We start from the raw sequence: 19,143 nt of genomic DNA, 5'->3' as shown, positions 1-19,143 counted from the left end.
TATTCTATGCTTTGAGAAAAGATTGGGAATTGTTGTTGAAGTGTCGAAGTTGTTAGTTGTTGTTAATATTGTTGTTGAGGTTGTTGAAGTTATTGTTCGTTGTGAGGCTTGATTGGGTTGTGCTTTAAGTTGAAACCTATTGTGTGTTGAGGGGATTATGATTCTAAGAGCTATGACCCTTTAAAGGTTGATCCACCATCGATTTGCAGAAATTTCTGGGCTGTCGATCCCCATCTACGGGACTGACCTACGGACCGTAGATCAATCGACGGTCCGTACTAGTCAACCGTCAATCGGAACAGAAGTTGGTTGTTGGGGCATCGATCTACAGTCACGACCTACGGTCCGTGGCCTGACCTACGGACCGTAAGTCAGGACCGTAGGTCAACACTTAGTCTTTTTTCTTAAGTGAATTCTGGGGAAAATCTCTGACGCAATCTACGGACCTGCATTACGGACCGTAAGTCCATCTACGGTCCGTCGATGGAGTCCGTAAGTCCCATCTGTGTCACCAGAAATCTGAAGTCTCGGCCAAGTCTNTATATATGAAGAATCTTATTTATTTTTAATTAATAAGCTATTTTTTTATTACTTATAAGTTATAATAATCTAAAAGTCATTATTATTAGTATAACTTACATGAATCCCATGGTATAAAGTGTAAATTACATCCTATCCTTACTTTTTTTTTAATTACAATAATCCCTTAAAATTTGTACCTTCCGGATACATAAGTCATCATCCGGATACATTAATTCACCATCCGAATACATTAATTCTTATACAAGAAAAATCCTTCTGTTGCGCTAAAAAGGGAATAAAATCTGAAAATTAATTAAATCCCATAAATTACGCTTTTATTTGTTGGATCCTCGTTATCTTTGAGCAGATTTAATAACTGGTTGATTTCTTTTTCCATTAATGAATTTTCTTCTTCAGTTTTATTTATGCAACACATTAGATGAAGCTCCTTTTCCTCCCACTCAACCTTCCATTTCTCTAGTCCGTCTTTGATTTGTTCGATGGAATTGGTAAGAACATCAAGTTTCTCTTTTGCTTCAGAAAAATCCTAATAGAACGAAGAAATTCAAAATTTTAAATTGCTTGCCCCGTTCAACGAAGATATCTTTCAGATTTGATTCAAAAATTTTTGTGGAAATTTTGGGTAAGCAAAGTGAGTTATGAAGGATAAAAAAGTGATGAAATTGTTGTTGGACAAACGATATCCTTTTGAATCTTCAAGTTCATCGAAGATCCTTTCAATTTTGATTCAAGATTATCAAAAATTTTGAGATTCAAGATTCTTTCTTCTCTCAGTTCAGCGAAGATTCTTTTAATTTTGATTCAAAATTATTGAAAATTTTGAGATTCAAAATTCTTCTCCTAGTTTATTGAAGATCCTTTCAATTTTGATTCAAATTGTCGAAAAAATTGAGAAGATACATCATGAATATCTTTGCTACTTAGCATTTTACTATTTATGTATCTTGTTTAAATTGACATGTATTGTATTTATACTAGATACATTAAATAAATAATTGTTACCCATAAGATGTTAGATTTAAGATGATGCATTACTGTGTGGTAGTTGCTATGTAATTGATACACGTAGAATAAATTCAAATTTACGTATCATATGTAAAAAAAGTAGTGCATGATATGTTACTATTTATGTATAGATCTCGTTTAAATTGATAACTATTGTATTTATGCTAGATACATTAAATAAGTAATTGTTGTCCATAAGATGTTAGATTTGAGATCTATACATTACCGTGTGGTAGTTGCTGTGAATCGATACATTTAGTATAAATTCAAATTTACGTATCATATCTAAAAAATTAGTGCATGATACATTACTATTATGTATCTTATGTAAATTGATAAGTATTGTATTGTTTGCCTTGAAAGATATGTATAACTTACATAATGTATCGTTTTGTAGTTGATAATAATGTATTTGATACAATAAGGTTGTGAAACAAGGATGTATGTAAGTTGAAATAAAGTATATCTCTAAATGTATCACAATAAATAAGAATTAAGTTATCAATTAGATACATGAACAAACACAATCCGTTAAAGAAATTTGATTATGAAAAACACAAAAAAAAAAAAAAGGAAAATATTAAACCGTATGAAATTTTGGTGAAATTGAAACTAATAATATTATGAGACAACAGGAAGATTAAATTATAATACAAGAATCCTAATCAGTTTCAATGAATTAGTTGTTAGAGTTCATAACCAACTCAAATTATGAAAAATGTACAAATATTATATTAATTACTACCAGATAATAACTAATACTATTACTTCTTCTTTTTTCTAATTTATGTTTTAGTGTTGAAAATTCGAAGTTCACTTATTTTATTTTATTATTAATTTTGAAATATTTTAAAAATATGTAAAAGACTCATAAATATACTTTTAAAACTTTTTTGACTAAAAAATATTCTTAACCTACGGAAAAGAGTATGATTTTGAATTTCAAACGTAAATGAGAAAATAACTACTAAGATTCTGTGACTAAAAATAAGGAGAGATTTGTGGAGTGAAATAAGGAAGGGATAAATATTCCAAATAGAATATTTTTTTGGTGTGTGATACATAATGCAAAGTTTTATGTATCACACATATAATTTGGTACTGTGTACGGATACATATCCTTCTAAATTTGAATAAGGTAGAAGATACATAACCACACCTAGATACATGATAAATGATACATTTGGTAGAAGTTTTGTATCAAGTATCAAAACTAATTAGGGTTATGTATCAAAACTAATATTTGAACATGATACACTAATTGTAATGTATCGTAGTATTGAAACAAAGGCATTATACATTAATTAAGAAACAAAATTAACTAGATACATTAAAATTCTAATTAATGTAAGATAATTGTGGAGAGATTTATGACTTGAAAAGGGGAGAAAAAAAATTGTGGAATTAATTATGTATCCGACAATTTTTTATCTAAATTTATTATTTCTTTAATTGAGTTATTACTACTGTAACGATCAAACATTATTATGAGTAATAAAAATAATTTATTACACATATAATTGCAAAAACCAGTGACCTATTTTTGGCGCTATAGGCTTAGTTGCATCCACCTTGCATTCCTAAAAAAATGATATGACTAACAAGTTAATTGATGCAACTAATCAAAAATCAGCCTAAAGTTAATTAAGGAAGTATTTTCAACAAACCCATTTAGTCGTATAGGATTATATTAAAGAGGAAATACTCCTCTTTTAATTCAATTTTATTTTTGGTTAGTTTAAATATTTTGAAAAATATTTTTTAATTTCCTTTTTAATGTTTGGTTAGTTTAAACTTTTTGAAAATCAAACTTGGATATGAATTTTGTAACTGCTAATAATTTGGAGTGAATTGAGGGAGAGAAAATAGGAGTGAAAAGGGAGTGGTGAATGTAGGTTTGGCTAGTGACTTTTATGTATCCGGTAGTTATTTAAATTAGGAGAAAAGAGGGATTTATGTAATATTTTAAAAAGGTAGGGAAAAATAGAGAATAAGGAAATTAAATATGTGTATATAAGTAATTTATCCTAATTTTTAAATACTTCTTATACTTTTTCATAGTTTTTATCTTTTAATATATTATTTCAAGTTTGAAACTTAGAATCTTGAATGGTTCCATAAATATTATAGTCCATAGATGTTTCTAATTATAATAAAACTTAAATCAAAATCAAATTAATACTAATGCAAAAAGAAAANAACACATTTGAAACCATTGCGATAGACCAAAATTCTAGTAGTGAATTTGTTTTACGCGATTTCATTATTATTAATTTTTTTTTGGATATTTTAGTGTCATTAATCATATCGTTGTTTGTGTTGTATTCTTAAGAAACACCTTAGATAGTTGTATTTTGATAGGACTGAAGAAATATTTGAAGTACAAGTAAATTATATGTTTGTATGAATACTTTAGCGGAAAAACCCTAAAACCCGAAAAACCCGAAAAAATAAAAAAAATCCGAGGTTGAAAGACCCGAGTTTTATTAGTTTGGTTTGGTTTATAGATTTAAAAATCCGACACAAATGGTTTGGTTTGATATTTGAAAAACCCGAACCAACCCGACCATGTACACCCCTACTTTCTGGGAATAATGTCTATTTTAGAGTTTTGAATTCTAAAATTTGATCAAAGTTGATGTTTTAGCTTAACATAGTCGGATTCGAGTTTTGACGATTTTACTAGATCTGAATTATGATTTATGACATAGTTTATTTTTACACGAATATCAAGACATTCAAAAATATTAAGGTCATGAGTTGATTTCTAATTTTCCTAAAGTTTAGAGTTGACCACGGTCAATTTTTGATTAACATGATCTCAATTTGGTGATTTGATTTTTACTACAAGTCCAAAATGTATTTGATGCTAAATTTGCGTGTTTGGTTTTTGTTCAGGAGATTCCGGATGAACTATGTGGGTCAAAACCAAATAGGAAACCAATGCACACCAAGCATCTAGATGAGAACCACATATCCTTAAGAGTATCCAAGTAGGAAACTAATCAATCAGAGAATGCTTGTTTATGTCCATTTCTAATTTACAATTGTTTGAATTTCAACTACACAATCTCAGGGATAAAACGAGGACAAATGAGAACAAAAAAAAAAAAAAGTCAAGTATTTGAAAAAGCGAAGAAATTGGCCAAGCTTAAGCTCGCCAAAGCCACTCGCCAATTCACCAAATGAGTCCCAGTTCGCCAAAAATTTCAGAGAGGTCTGCCCAGAAATTCAAACCAACTCGACGAGTAAAAGAGCTATCAGTGACTCACCGAATCAACTTGGCGGACTCAATAAGCCTGCCAAATACGATTGAATCTCGAAGGTCAGGAGTTCCACTTAAAAGGTGAAAGGGTGATGAAAAGGAGCAATCGGTGACTCGCCAACCGAGTGTGCTACGAAGTGCAATTTTTGCCAAATTTTAGAAACATATAAATTGATCTTTTTGGAGAGAGAAAGACATCTTTTACTTTTCTGAATATTTTGTACTTAGAAACTTCCATACTTTTGTAGAATTTTGGCTAGTACTTTGAGAATTTTGGGGTTTTGTTTTGGAGAAGATTGGAAATTCAAGCATTTAGCATTGATGGAGAACATTTTGGTAAAATGCTCTTAAATTTCAGAATGCTTGGCTAAATAAACCCCATAATCTTAGGAGTGTGCTCATGTAGTTGAATGCTTAATTAGCATGTAGGTGTTTGTTAATGATTAATTTAATGTTGATTTGATATGGGTTAAGCTGTTCTTCATGATTTAATTTATGATTCGAGGTCGCAAACTCCTATCTAGTTTAGATCTCTAGAATTGCTTGTGAAAGATGTCTAGAATGGAAGAAATAGTTGATGCTATGATGTCTATGATGCCTACTGAGTACCCCATGTTTTGGTCCTCATACTACAATTCTGCATCTTTTTCTGATGCAGCACCTATAGTACGAGCCACCCTTGTTGACTCTTAATCTTTCGAGGTCATCGCTATTTGGATCGTGGTGAGCTCTTAACATTCAAAGACTTGCTGATTTGTCTCTTTTGTACAATATATATATTTTGTATCTTATTTAGACAGACTGGTTGTGTATATATAGAATTACCGATGTACATTAGACACTCTTCTATCGGTAGCATGGGGTTTGGTTCTTCTATATATTTGTCTTTCTTGGTCATTTTTTGGCCCTTATTATATATTTTGTACCATTTTGTACATATCTATATAATGAACCCCTTCCCGATCTTATTATTACTTCAATGCTAGTTATTTCTAATTTATTTATTGTGTGTTACTAGATTGGCTTGCCTACGGAAGGTTTAAGGTTTATGATAGACGTTATCATAATTCAATTTTGGATTCAGTCATCTCATGAATCTTACATGCTTAAACTTTTTTTCATGAATGACCAAGGATGCATCTATGTTTAGCACATGGACTAAAACATGTAAAGATGATATCAAAAGTAAAATTATTTGGATCAATCTAATAATACTTATTGGACATTTAATTAAGTGGTGTTTGACAAACCTTAGTAAACATCACATTGAAATAGAAAACAAGCAAACTAGTACATATATAGTGTTCATGACCTGACACTATTCTTGTTCTTGTGGAACTCACAATACATACATGTTCCCACTTTTATCCTAGAAATACAAATTTATATATTTTTAAACACGCAACCACATGGATATTATCTTATTCTTATAATAGCTTTTTAGCTAGAACACACAGACATAATTTTTCATTTTTCTTATCCACATGGACATTATTTTCATTTTTCTTATTTTTATGCTTCTTTATTAGTTATGGATGGAATTTAAGTAGAAGAATGCATGTGATATTCATAGTGAGTGATGTACCTAATTATGTTGGATTTGGATTCGTGTGGGAGAGAGAAGAATTTTAGTAACGTGTGAGAATGACATTTTTATTTGTTTTATTTTCTCACAAGGAAAACCATATAAAACTTTTTCTTTTAATATTAAACGTAATAACACAATTTATTCATTTTTAAGAATTGATTGACAAACATATATAATTTGACACAATACGTAAGTGCTAAATACTTTCTTATTTTCCACAACATTATTAGAAAGGACAAACTGAAAACTTGGAAAACAATAATGTTTTGAAGGATTCTTATCTCACAAGGTGAATTTTGCTATAATAGGGAGAATAAGGAGATAAAGTTGAATCACAACACTACCATATTTGTAACCTTGGAAATTTCTTCACATAAATAATGTTCAGGCGGCTGAGCCAGAATAATTCTCTTATAGAAAAAATGGAATAAGTCATAAGTACCCCTAAACTATGACCGAAATATCAACAACATATTTTTACCATATTTAATTTAAAAATCTTCTCATTTTTTTTGTTATTATATATTTTCAGATATGGAATTGTAATTTGAATCAACATTAATCATATGTATAAAGCATGTTATGATAGAAATTATTATGTACTTTCATATGATTTTGTTAGACATGTTAAAAACTTAAGGAATAGCACATACATATGTCCCTTAACTTGGCCTCAACTTACAGTTATGCCCTCAAACTTTGGGTGTGCACAAGTAGACACTTAAACATGTATAAAGTTGAACAAATAGACACACACATCCTACGTGGCATCCTACACGTCAATTTGCGTCCTATGCGGCGTCCTACATGTATTATGTCATGTATGACTCATGTGTCTACTAGTTCAACTTTATACAAGTTTAAGTGTCAACTTGTACGCACCCAAAGTTGGAAGACATTAATGTCAAGTGAGGCCAAGTTAAATTAAGGGCACATATATGTATTTTAACAAGACTTTTAGCTACCAATATGTAGTGTGGGTGCCACTCATAGTGGGGAGACGTCTGTACTTTTTTTTAGGATGCTACAAAACTTTAGAAAACTTCATTTCTTTCTTCCTACGTGCTATAAATTGATTCCATTTGGTATCTTATGATGCGAATAGGTATCTAACCTTCTTCATTCTTCTGTTTGCAAATGGTTGATACTAGACATAATGGAGTTAAAGTACCACTTCTAGTGGCGGAATTGATGGTAAGATGAAGAGGTAGAGGTAGAGGTAGGGGTAAGCACAGAAGGAGGGCAACATCCGCCAAGGATGGAGCTCGGGTGGTGGTTAGGCCAAGGCCAACAACCTCTCTCCTACTACAAGATCATGCTGAGGAATTTGAGATGTAAATCAAGGAGGATGTTGGGCTACAGGTGGAAACACGGGTTGAGGGTTCATGTCTTCCTCCTATGTCTTCGAAAATGGTTCAATATGTGTTAGCATTTCTGAGTGGGTTGGTAGGTACTGCAACCTCCCCCACTGTGTCGGCTACTCAGGCACCAGTTACTCATTTTATTACTACTTCATACCCTAGGATGGATAAGGCTTCAGGTACTGAGGCATTCTTTCATTCGTTTTGGGACTTGTGATGAATTGAATTGAGCATGAACCATTGGCTAAGTATTCTGAAATGGAAGTCTCTAGTGTTCCATGTATAGAGAGTAAGGATTACACAAATTGGGTATCATAAATCAGTATAGGGTAGAGTTTATTACCTTCCAGTTGCAGGGTGAAGCCAAACAATGGTGGATGGCTTATATGGAGTAGCACGCATTAGTTCTGCCTCTGTTGAATTGGACTTAGTTCCATTCCCTATTCCTTGAGAAGTATGTTCTCAAACTCTCTGAGATCGTAAGAAGGATTAGTTGCTGACTCTTGAGCTAGGTAACATATGTTAGCGCAAAGTTTTAATGATAAACAATTTAAATCGTTTCAGGATTAGCAAATCATCAAAAAGGAAATAATCCAAAATAGAGATACAAAATCACGCTGCTTAATCAAGGAAGATTACCAAGCAGAAAATTGAAGACCTTCAATCAAGGAAGCTGAGAAACAGGGCAGATCTTAATTGAGATCAAATCAAAGACAACCTAAATCAAAGCAGACTTCAAACGGCTACATCTCAATTAAGGAAGGTAAAGATCATAAAAAATCTTCAACAGCTATTGAAGACTGAAGAATCAAGGCTAACGGCTAGAAGAAAGATCTCAGCCTATTGAAGACTGAAGAATTAAGACTATCGGCTAGCAGAAGATCTCAAGTAAAATTGAGGCTAAATCAATGGAAAGGAAGATAAGCCTCAATCTTTAATCTTGGAAAATAAGGATTCCCTGTCTTCTTTTCCAAGGATCAAATCTCTTGGGTTGCCATCTCTTCACAGAAATGATTCAAGCCTAAAACACTATAAATATACTCCATCCACAAACTGACAAGATATACAAACAAGTCTGAATCATCTCAAACACTCCCTACTCTACTTTTGATAAGCAATGTATTACTTAGTTCTACTGTGTAAACAGAAAAAAAAAGAGAAATATTGTTGGTAAGGCGTTGTATCAAAACAAAAGAGAGAAAAGAAACTGAGTGTAAACTGTGAAGTCACACTCAACTTTGTACACCTATCAAAAGTTACCAAGTCTAGAAGAGAACACCCTTGCAACCCAAGGGGACTGGACGTAAGATCCACTTTGGATCCCAACCAGTTTAAAAATTACTGTGTCAAGTTTACTTTACGCATTTTTTGATTCTGCTTATACCTGTTAGCAAACTGTAGTCGACTGAGGTGTATCTCAAGTCAACTACTCACAACAGAAAATAAAAAAAATAGCAATTCACCCCCCTCTTGTGCTTTCAACATATAGCAACTTATAAGGCTAAGTTCCATGTCTTCTCTCACTATACTACTTAACTTGTGAGTATTGAGGATGAGAAGGTTCTGCTTTATGTGAATGGGTTAAACACTGAATTGCATGTCTTATCTATGCACATGACTTCGACAAGAAAGAGCTTCAATGAGGTAACCAACTATGTGATGAAATTTGAATGAATTGCGTACGTTGGGTAGGACAAATCATTGGCTAAGAGGTCCAACAATGTGGGCAACTACAATGGTTCCTAATTCAAAGGTCCTGGTTAGCAGATGTATTAAGCTCATCTGATTCAATTGGCTTTACTAGCTCCTAGGGGTGGTTATTCATGGGTCGTGTAGTAGTCTCTGGCTCAAAGTGGTCAAGCATCTTCTTATTTGTTAGTCAGCCTAACCTCACTTGACTGAGAATATTTAAACTATGGTGACGTGGGTCACTTTAAGAGAGAATGTTCTCAAAAACTGACAGGTAACCCGGTACAACAACAGACTAAAGTTGTAGTCCCAACAGGTGGAGGTGGTAATGGAAGAGCATGCTCAGAGAGTGGGCATGGTAAGAGTGGGCATGGTAAGAACCAGAGAGGCCGTGGGGTAGAGGAAATGATAATGCTGGGAGGGGAGTGGGGCACCCAGGTAGAAGGGTTGTCCGGAATGATGATAGAGATTAGTGTTACACCTTCTCAGGTAAGACTGAGGTTGAGACATCGGTTGTAATGATAACAAGTACTATTTTTGTCTTTGATTGAATGGCTTCTATCTTATTTGATCTGGGTTCCACGTATTCATATGTATTTATTAAATTTGCATTTTAACTTCACTTGATTGGGGATATCATTGATGCCCCCATTATGTTTCTACCCCGGTTTGGGAGTCAATGGTAGCAACCCATGTTTATTATACTTATTCTATGATATATATATATATATATATATATATATGGGGTTCTTCAGACTTGAAAAGATTTGACCATTTTGGATATGCTAAATTTCAATTGATATTGGGTATGACTTGGTTGTCACCTTATTATGATGTGCAAAATTGTAATGCTAACACAATAACTCTAGAAATCCCAGGTAGGGATAGATTGGAGTGCAAAGGTGTGTATAAGCCTAAACCCGAAAAGATCATATCTTTTGTTCGAGCTAGAAGACTAGTGGGAGGTATTTTTTTTGTCCTACTTAGCTCTCTCCAGGATATTAGTGTGGAGTCCCTATCTATCGAGTCAATCTCAGTGGTTTCATAATTTCTAGGATTATTTTCTTCGGATGTGCAAGGTATGCCTTTGGATAGAGACATTGATTTATTTATAGATTTGGAGCCGGGTACTCGCCCAATCTCTATCCCTTCTTATCAAGACTCAGCTTCAAGAACTCTTAGATGAGGGATTGACTTGTCTCACTATTTCACCTTGGGGTGCTCCGGTCCTGTTTGTGAAGAAGAAGGATGGTAGTGTTTGCACTTAATATCTAGCGACACTATCTTTGTAGTCATAAGTGTGAACTGTTTATAAATCATCACAACTTACAACATGTGTTTACTTAGAGAGATTTAAATTTTAGGTAGAAGAAGTGGATGTAGTTGCTTAAAGACTATGATGTGACGATGTAGTACCACCCAGACAAGGACAATGTGGTAGCATATGAATTAAACCAGAAGACAATTGGCATAGGCAGTTTGGCTTGCTAAGGGGTGTATATGTGACTCTTAATTAGAGAGATTCAAACTCTAGCATCTAAGTTCATGCACTTGGGGATTTAAAAAAAAAAGGGTGGGTTGTTGGCCAGTATTGATGTTAAGCATACTTCTATAGAGAAAATCAAGGCTAGAAAGTTCGAGAATGTAGATGCTACACAGGATGTAGGTGGAGTTCTCAGTTTAGAAGACATATTTCTGTTCCTTGGGTTGGTGATTTGATTTTGAAAGGTTTTAATAGAGTCTCATGGTTCATGGCATTCTATTCATTCGGGTGTAACTAAAATATATCGAGGCTTAAGACAGCTTTAATGGTGGCCTGAGACGAAGAGGGACATAGTTGAGTATGTTTCTTAGTGACGTAATTGTTAACAAGTAAATTGTGAGCACCAAATTCCTAGAGGTTTTATTTAAAGAATGTCTATTCTTGAGTGGAAGTGGAAAATAATAGTCATGGACTTCGTGCTAGGACTCTCTAAGACCTTAAGGAAGTATGATGCAATTTGGGTCGTTGTTGATAAATTGACTAAATTAACCCATTTTATTCCAATCTGAGTGGATTACAACTCCTATAAGTTGGCTAAGATATATTTCAAAGAGATAGCATGGTTGTGCACGGGGTTCCCCTTTTTATCATTTCAGACAAAGGCACTCATTTTACTTCAATGTTCTGGGTAAGTTACGTGAATCATTAGTACTCAACTAACTTTTAGCATAGATTTTCATCCTCATAAAGATAGTTGTCGGAGAGGACAATTCATGTGCTAGAGGACATGTTGATAGCATGTATGATTGACTTTGGAGGTTTTTAGGACCAGTCTTACCCGTATGCGAGTTTGCATACAAAAATAGCTATCACACCAACATTAACATGACACATTTGAAGCACTTTATGGGAGGGGATGTAGTCGCCTATAGGATAGTTTGATGTTGGGATGTGAAGCCCGTGGGTGTGGATTTGGTAAATGAAGCTCAAAATAAGGTAATGGGTATCCCAATAAACTTTTGGCAGCCTAAAGCAGACAAAAGAAGTATATGAATTACAAGATAAGAGACATGACATTTCAAGTTGGTGAATAAGTATTATTGAAATTGTCGCCAACGAAAGGAGTGAGGTTTGCCAAGAAGGGTAAGCTTACTCTCATTACATTGGTCCATTTGAAGTTCTTGACAGTGTGGGACTAGTTGCTTGCATATTAGCTTTCTCGCCTAGTTTGTTTGGGCCACCTAGTGTTCAATGTATCCATGTTGAATAAGTACTATGACAATTGGTAATACATCGTCAAGTGGGATTCAATCTTGTTAGATAATGACCTTCGGTATAAAGAGAAGGCAATTGCAATGCTTGATCAAGATGTACGGAAATTGAGGACTAGGGAAATCAGATCAGTGAATGCTCAATGGAAGCATATTTCAGTTGAGGAAGCCACTGCAGAAATCAAGAGGGATATGCAGGACAAGTACCGTTACTTGTTTGAGGATTCAAGTACTACTTTCTTCTTGGCTTAGCCCAACTTTTCTTGTTTGGTAGCTCGTGAACGAGTGATGGATAAATTGGTATCCATTGTAATGACCCCTCTAGTCATTATGGATTAACCAATGATAAAAGAATTTGAGTAAGAAAACTTTCAGAGTAGTGACTTGAAAATTCTAGGCTAGGCTAGTCTTAGATGAAATTTGAGCAAGGTGAGGTCTAGGGAAATCTGGGAAAGTATTGGATAAACTGTCTAAGCTTAGGCTGGTTTATCTTATTAACTAAGACATTACTGAGTCCGTAGAGCTTTTCAAAATTGAATTTGGGCGAGTAGAACTTCTGATATCGAACTTGGTGTGAACAGATTAGTTTAGAATGTCAAGGTGCGAAGGGATGTTACAAAAGGGAGACTTTTGGGGAGAATTCCAAGTTTATGTTCCTTGCAAGCTGCTAAGTGGGTTAAGTTGTAGTTTATGCAGAAATTGCCTTAAATCGCTCATTATTCTGGAAAACTCGATTTTGGAAGAAAAAAAGGGTGACCTAAGCGGTTTCTTTAAGTTTTCCCTAAATTTCCTTGATAAAGGCAAGTAATTCACTTCCCTATCTTGATATTTGATTCTTAGGCCTTAAATCCCTGATTGGTTATCTTAAACAGGAGTTCTTTTTTAAAATTTTATGGTCGAAAATACCCTGGTTTGGGTGGGATGATCATGTAACTGACCTTGGATTAGGATTAAGTTATACTTCAAGTATAATTAGGCCAATTTGGGTTAATTTTGTGCATTATTATTATTTGTAGACCTAAAACAATCCAGGATTTGTAACAAGGGGAAGACTTAGATTGATAGAGCTTCCAAGACTTGATTCGAGGTAAGTGATGGTTATTATTTTCCAAGTTTATGTATGTATGTATGCATGTTAATTGTCTCTATAGTGAAACATGTACACTGCATATTGGGAAAAACATAAGGATTGAATGTGAAATGATGAATTGTTGACAATCTCATGCAATGAAAGTATTTTGGTTACTTATATTTACAAGTGTAGTTGTATTTCATTATGATTGTGATTGTTATTGTGTGACTAATGGTTGGCTCAGGTACCACGCTTATTATAGGATATTCCCATAGTTGGCTCGAATACCACACCTGGTATGTACTAACAGTTGACTCGGATACCACGCCCGATTTGTACTAACGGTTGACTCGGATACCATGCTTGATATGAGATATCTATATGGTTGGCTCGGGTACCATACCGGTACAACTTACTAACGGTTGGCTCAGATACCACACTTGATATATTTTTAATTGTTTTCTTGTACCTGAAGTGAACCGTGCTTGTTTTTGATCAAGTGGTACATGATTCATGTGAATGTTAAGTCAGGATTGGTGAATAAATGTCTTGTTAAAATGCTGAATTGGTTGATTATGTGTTGACTTATCTTTACTATGTTTCAGTTATGTGTTTACACCGACCAATACACTATGGTTTGTGTACCAATATTACACTTGCTATTTATTTGTTAAGTACAAGGCATAATCAGGCGGCCGCTTCGTGAACTCAAATGTGAGGCCAACGCTAACCAAATCCAAAGAGCTATTTTTTCTAGGCTTATGTAGATTCCTCTCTATCTCTTAGTCCATCTGTTCGGACTCAGACCGTTTTAGATTGTTTTCTATGTTTTGGGGTTGTATTCCCTTACTCTAGATCGAGTTGATCAACATGGTACAACGGTGTAGCTGTTTAGAATAGTTAGAGTTTGACTAGGACTACTCTTATAATTGTATTTCTAATATAGTATAACTAAGTGTAGCTAGCCTAGGACTCTATGACTGTATCAACTCATATATAAGGAGCATGTACTCGATAGTTTTAATCATCAATACAATTCTTGATTTCTCTCGATCATTCTAGAGAATTCTACAATATGTATCCGTCAAGATATTGGTGTTACCCTTAATTTTGAGAAACATTCTTTCACATGTAATTCTCTAGATGCACAACAAGTATGAAAACATATATTTTTTTGTTGTTGTTCATTTGTGTATCACGCTATCAGAGCATATTGGTATTATTTCTATACAACAATTGTCATTCTCCCCTTTATCTGTTGATTTTTATGCTTGATAAGAAATGGAGGTAATGTGCCAGTATCAAAACTAGTCATCTCATGCATCTTACATGCTTAAAACTTATTTGCCTAATTGAAATGCATGAATGGCCAAGGATGCATCTTTTTTTTCAACCCATGCTTGACAAACAACAAATTATGACCTTTCTCAATTGTTATATGAACATCAGAAGAAAGAAAATCCAAAAAGGAGATGAAAACACAAAGACAATATCAAATGTAAGAATATTTGGATCTAGCTAATAATTATTGGACATTTTATTTTGATATTGTTTGACAAACCTTTATAAACATCACACTAAAATAGAAGAAAAAAAGAAACTAGTACATAGTGTTCATGATCTAACACTATTCTTGTTCTTGTGGAACTCGCAATACATGCATGTTATGATAAATTTGGATTCAAGAATTGGTAGTTATGTTTGAATTGACAAATTTTAGTTACTTGTGTGAGAAATAATAATTTTAGTGACATGTATCTTCTTCTTTTTTTATTTTTTTCAGAAGGAAAATCATGTAGTGCTCCTTTTATTTTAACGCAAAACACAAGATTTTTTTTCCAAAAATAAATTGACTAACATTATTTGACACAATGTGTACCTTGATGTTTTCTTATTTTTCCCTCATTCCTGGAAATGACACACTGAAAATTTAGAAAATAATAAGAGAGAAGTATTGAAAGAAAATCTCTGAATTTGGCGTAAATTATTAGTTTCATTTCCGAACTATTGACAAGCTTAAAAACACTCATCTACTTCACTAAATAAACATAGATACACCTCAATCTGCAACATGACATAAGAAGTGGTCCCAAACTCTTGCCGGAGCATGAGACTCTTAATAAAAATTCGAGAAATGTGTTCAAAATACCCTATATTTGGCGAAAAATTAGAGGTGTATTTCACTCATGTTAAAAAATCGGGGGTGTATTTTAGTTCAGTTAGTTTAGTAAAGAAGTATTTTTAAGGCCTCATTTGTTTGCACTTAATGAAGGTCTGAATCTTAATCATTCAGATNCATTCCGGTCCGGTGCCCAGCCTTACTTAACAACATTCAATATTTTATACGCTAGAAAAAAAATCACGTAGACTCTCTCTCTCATTATGCGACTTGCTCTCTCTCTCTCTCTACAAACTTTCTTCCTCTCTTTTCTCAATCGAACACCAATTTTTTTTCTCTTGAACTAGTAAGTTTTCATAATCTTTACAAGTATTCTCTTATATTAACAATTTTTTTGGGTTGTATTGATTTTTGTCAAGAACTCATGTTGTAATAATATCTTTGGGTGTTTATCAAGAACTCAAGATGTGAAAAAATAGTAGTCATGATTAAAAACAACAACTATATATACATATCTGAGGTCTCTTATGAGAATTTAATTTGTTTAGGCCAAAAACATTAAAGACTGTACTACAACAGGAGTTCATGATTGGAGTCCAAGTTATACCTATATCTAGTTTGTGACAAAAATGATGGAACTCCTAATAATTCTTCATCCCAATCTCCAGTTTCGGTTGAAAAAAAAGTTTTGAGGAAGAAATTGATGAGAAGATGAGTAATACTTTGGAGTTATCGATTAAAAAAAATAGTGCACCTAACTTTGAAGAATGCAAAGAAAAAATTAGATGGACTTGGATTGAAAGAACCATTATACAGTATAATTGTTAGTATATTTTGTGAAAGTGGCAGCTACAAAAAGTATGGGCTACATAAAAGCATGAATGATGCTAGAGGTTCACAAATTTGAAAATTGAATCAAGGTCATCTAAAAAAAAATGAAAAATCTTTAATTTTTCTGATGAACTGGAATATATGTTAGGCGGCGTTGAAGATGTGAAATCTTCTTTATTATTTTTTCAACTAGTATCTATCATACTTATTGGATTTTTTGATATTATATTATTCCTATAATTTTTTTTCGTGATATATTTTCTTATAAAATGATGTTTATGTTGAATTCTTAAAAGAAATCATGCTACAATAATTTTATATCGATATATAATTTTTATTTGCATATCATATAATATTTTTAATCAAATATAAACATTTAAAATATTATTATTTTAATTAAAAAGTACTATTTTTTTTATTGAAATGAAAATTTATAATATTTTATTGATATAATGTTTAATTTCATATACATATTTAGATATTGAAAACAAACAATCTTAATTATTCAATGTTCAGATCTAGAGATCACATCTTAATATTCAGATGTGCATTCAGATCTAGACATCTATAAATGTAGAATTTGACATATATATACAACATAATTTTCTAACGAAGCGTGTCCAACTGGACACACTGCCGATTCAAAGATTTCAACTTCACTTGAGGGGGATGTTAGAACATCTCCAGGATAGTTACCTGACATCATTAAGAGTTTGTTGGCCTTTATTTTGCAGACCTATTATCCTATTAGGAGTCTATCTCATTTGTAGTTATTTAATATGTACGTGTATGTTACAATTGAGTATGCAAGGAAACTGAAATTCCTCCAACTCTTACCCATATGTCTACTCTTATTTATTGGGTTTGAAAGTAATCAGGGTATCATGCGGAAGCTTATAATTTGCAAATCATATGTCGATAAATTAGACGACACATAAAACTATACTGCAAGTAACATATATATGATATGACCAATTGGCCTACATATTTAAAAACTAATAAAAAACATAAAAATTGTAGAGAAAAAATCTCCTCATAAACAAAAGTCTCTAAACGACTACATTGTAGATTCTATTGTGTTATGCTGTGAGAATATGAATATAGATCTTCAATATATAAATCTCCAAATTTTTCCTCTAAGGAAATGATAACCAAATATGGAAGAGATTTATTTTTTCCTTTCAAGAAAAGTAAAAGCAATTATGGTACTTTTATTTGAGGAAAAAGTAAAACTCAAATATGAAAAAAAAATTCAAGGCAAAACCCTAACACTACCAAGGTTTGAGTCTAACTGTACTCTCTTATCGTGTTTAAGCCTAACTCAGAGTCACAAACGACTACACATAAGATGATAGTTCTGCCTCATTCAACTTACGTCTCTCGAATTCTACAGGATGTTTATCTTGCATCAAACACCTTCGATGGCAAAATCAAAAGCATCTGTATGTACCTCGAATATCTTGGTAAAGTCGAGCAATGCCAAGATTAGGTCCTCCGTCATAGTTGTCTTAAGGCCTTGATCAAATGTCTTTTGACAATGTTCAATCCAAACCCATAAGTTGTTCTTCTTTGGCAAGTTGGTCAATGGTGCTTCTTTGGTTGAATATCCACTGATGAACCGATGATAGTAGTTAACAAGACAAAGGAAGGAGCTCAACTCGGTTACCTTTGTAGGTGCCTCCCACTCTTGGATAGCTCGTACCTTCACCTCGTCCATGCATAGCTTGCCATTGCTGACGACATGGCCTAAGAAGTGTACTTTTGAATGTGCAAACTCACACTTCTCCCTATTGATGTATAATTGATTCTCCCACAAGACTTGGAAAACCTTCCTTAAATGCGCTACATACTCCTCAAAGGTGTTACTCTAGATGACTATGTAATATAAGTAGACTACCACGAACTGATCAAGATAGGGATAAAAGAACTTGTTCATGAGGGTGCAAAATGTAGCAGGTGCATTGGTTAAGTTGAAGGGAATTACCAACAACTCAAAGGCTCCATATCTCATCACACATGTTGTTTGTGTCTCATCTCCATCTGCAATGTGAATCTGATAGTAACCTTTGTGATCAACCTTTGTAAAGTACTTGGCTTGTCCAATTCTATTAAATAGGCCAGCTATTAGTGGAATTGGATATTTTTTCTTCATTATGACTTTTTTAGCGCCCGATAGTATATGCATAAGCGCAATGACCCATCAATTTTCTTTTGGAACAACACCAGCGTGCCAAAGGGTGTCTTCGATGGATGGAAGTGACCGACATTCAATAGCTCTTTAAATTGTATCTTGAGCTCCTCCAAGTCAGGTGGAACCATACGATAATGAACAAATGCATATGGCTTAGCTCCTGGCTCCAACTCAATCTCGTGATCTACCTCGCGTCTAGGAAGAATGTAACACCTCAGAAATCTATCTAAGACTGAACCAAGAAAATAGGTGAACCACATAGGTCCACGAGCCCTACACGGATCGTGGAACCCCACACAGTCCGTCAATATGCCCGTGAAAGCAAGCTAAAGACTCCCCAAGGATAGTGAGGAACCACGGTCCACTAGCGGTTCGTGGTACCCCACACAATTCGTCAAGTGTGTCGTGGAAATGAATCAGTGCAACCCCAACTCACTGTGAAGAATCACCGTGACTTACATGACCTATGGTGCTTTACACGGTCCGTGAAGTTGACCGTGAATGGGGCAGTTCATCCTTCAAGTTTTGGGTCAACTTCAAACGGTCATATCATTTAGCACAAAATAAATTAGGTGGCCCATGACCTAACAAATTAAAGATAATTGAGTTTTCTTTCCAACGCCACCAAGTTTGCTAAAATCCAAGCTTGGAGTAAAACGTTATGCCCATTTTAGTGAAGCCTTGTCGGGCAGGGCATCTTCACGAGCTACTGATGGGACTTGGTC

The 19,143-nt window shown here is 33.8% G+C and overlaps 1 protein-coding gene across 1 annotated transcript; it reads right to left on the bottom strand.

Moving 5' to 3' along the window:
• Nucleotides 1-17,635: 17,635 nt before the first annotated feature.
• On the bottom strand, nucleotides 17,636-18,379 carry LOC125863656 (uncharacterized mitochondrial protein AtMg00860-like). The gene is made up of 2 exons (XM_049543699.1): nucleotides 18,212-18,379; nucleotides 17,636-18,094 (listed from the first exon to the last, which is right to left on the bottom strand). The coding sequence occupies exons 1-2, from the start codon at nucleotides 18,377-18,379 to the stop codon at nucleotides 17,636-17,638; spliced, it is 627 nt and encodes a 208-aa protein (XP_049399656.1).
• Between the last annotated feature and the right edge of the window lie 764 nt (nucleotides 18,380-19,143).

The sequence above is a fragment of the Solanum stenotomum genome, chromosome 5 (assembly GCF_019186545.1).
Source record: "Solanum stenotomum isolate F172 chromosome 5, ASM1918654v1, whole genome shotgun sequence".
Classification (NCBI taxonomy): domain Eukaryota; kingdom Viridiplantae; phylum Streptophyta; class Magnoliopsida; order Solanales; family Solanaceae; genus Solanum; species Solanum stenotomum.
The sequence above is the reverse complement of the archived record's forward strand: the minus strand, read 5'-3'. Positions and strand labels throughout refer to the sequence as shown.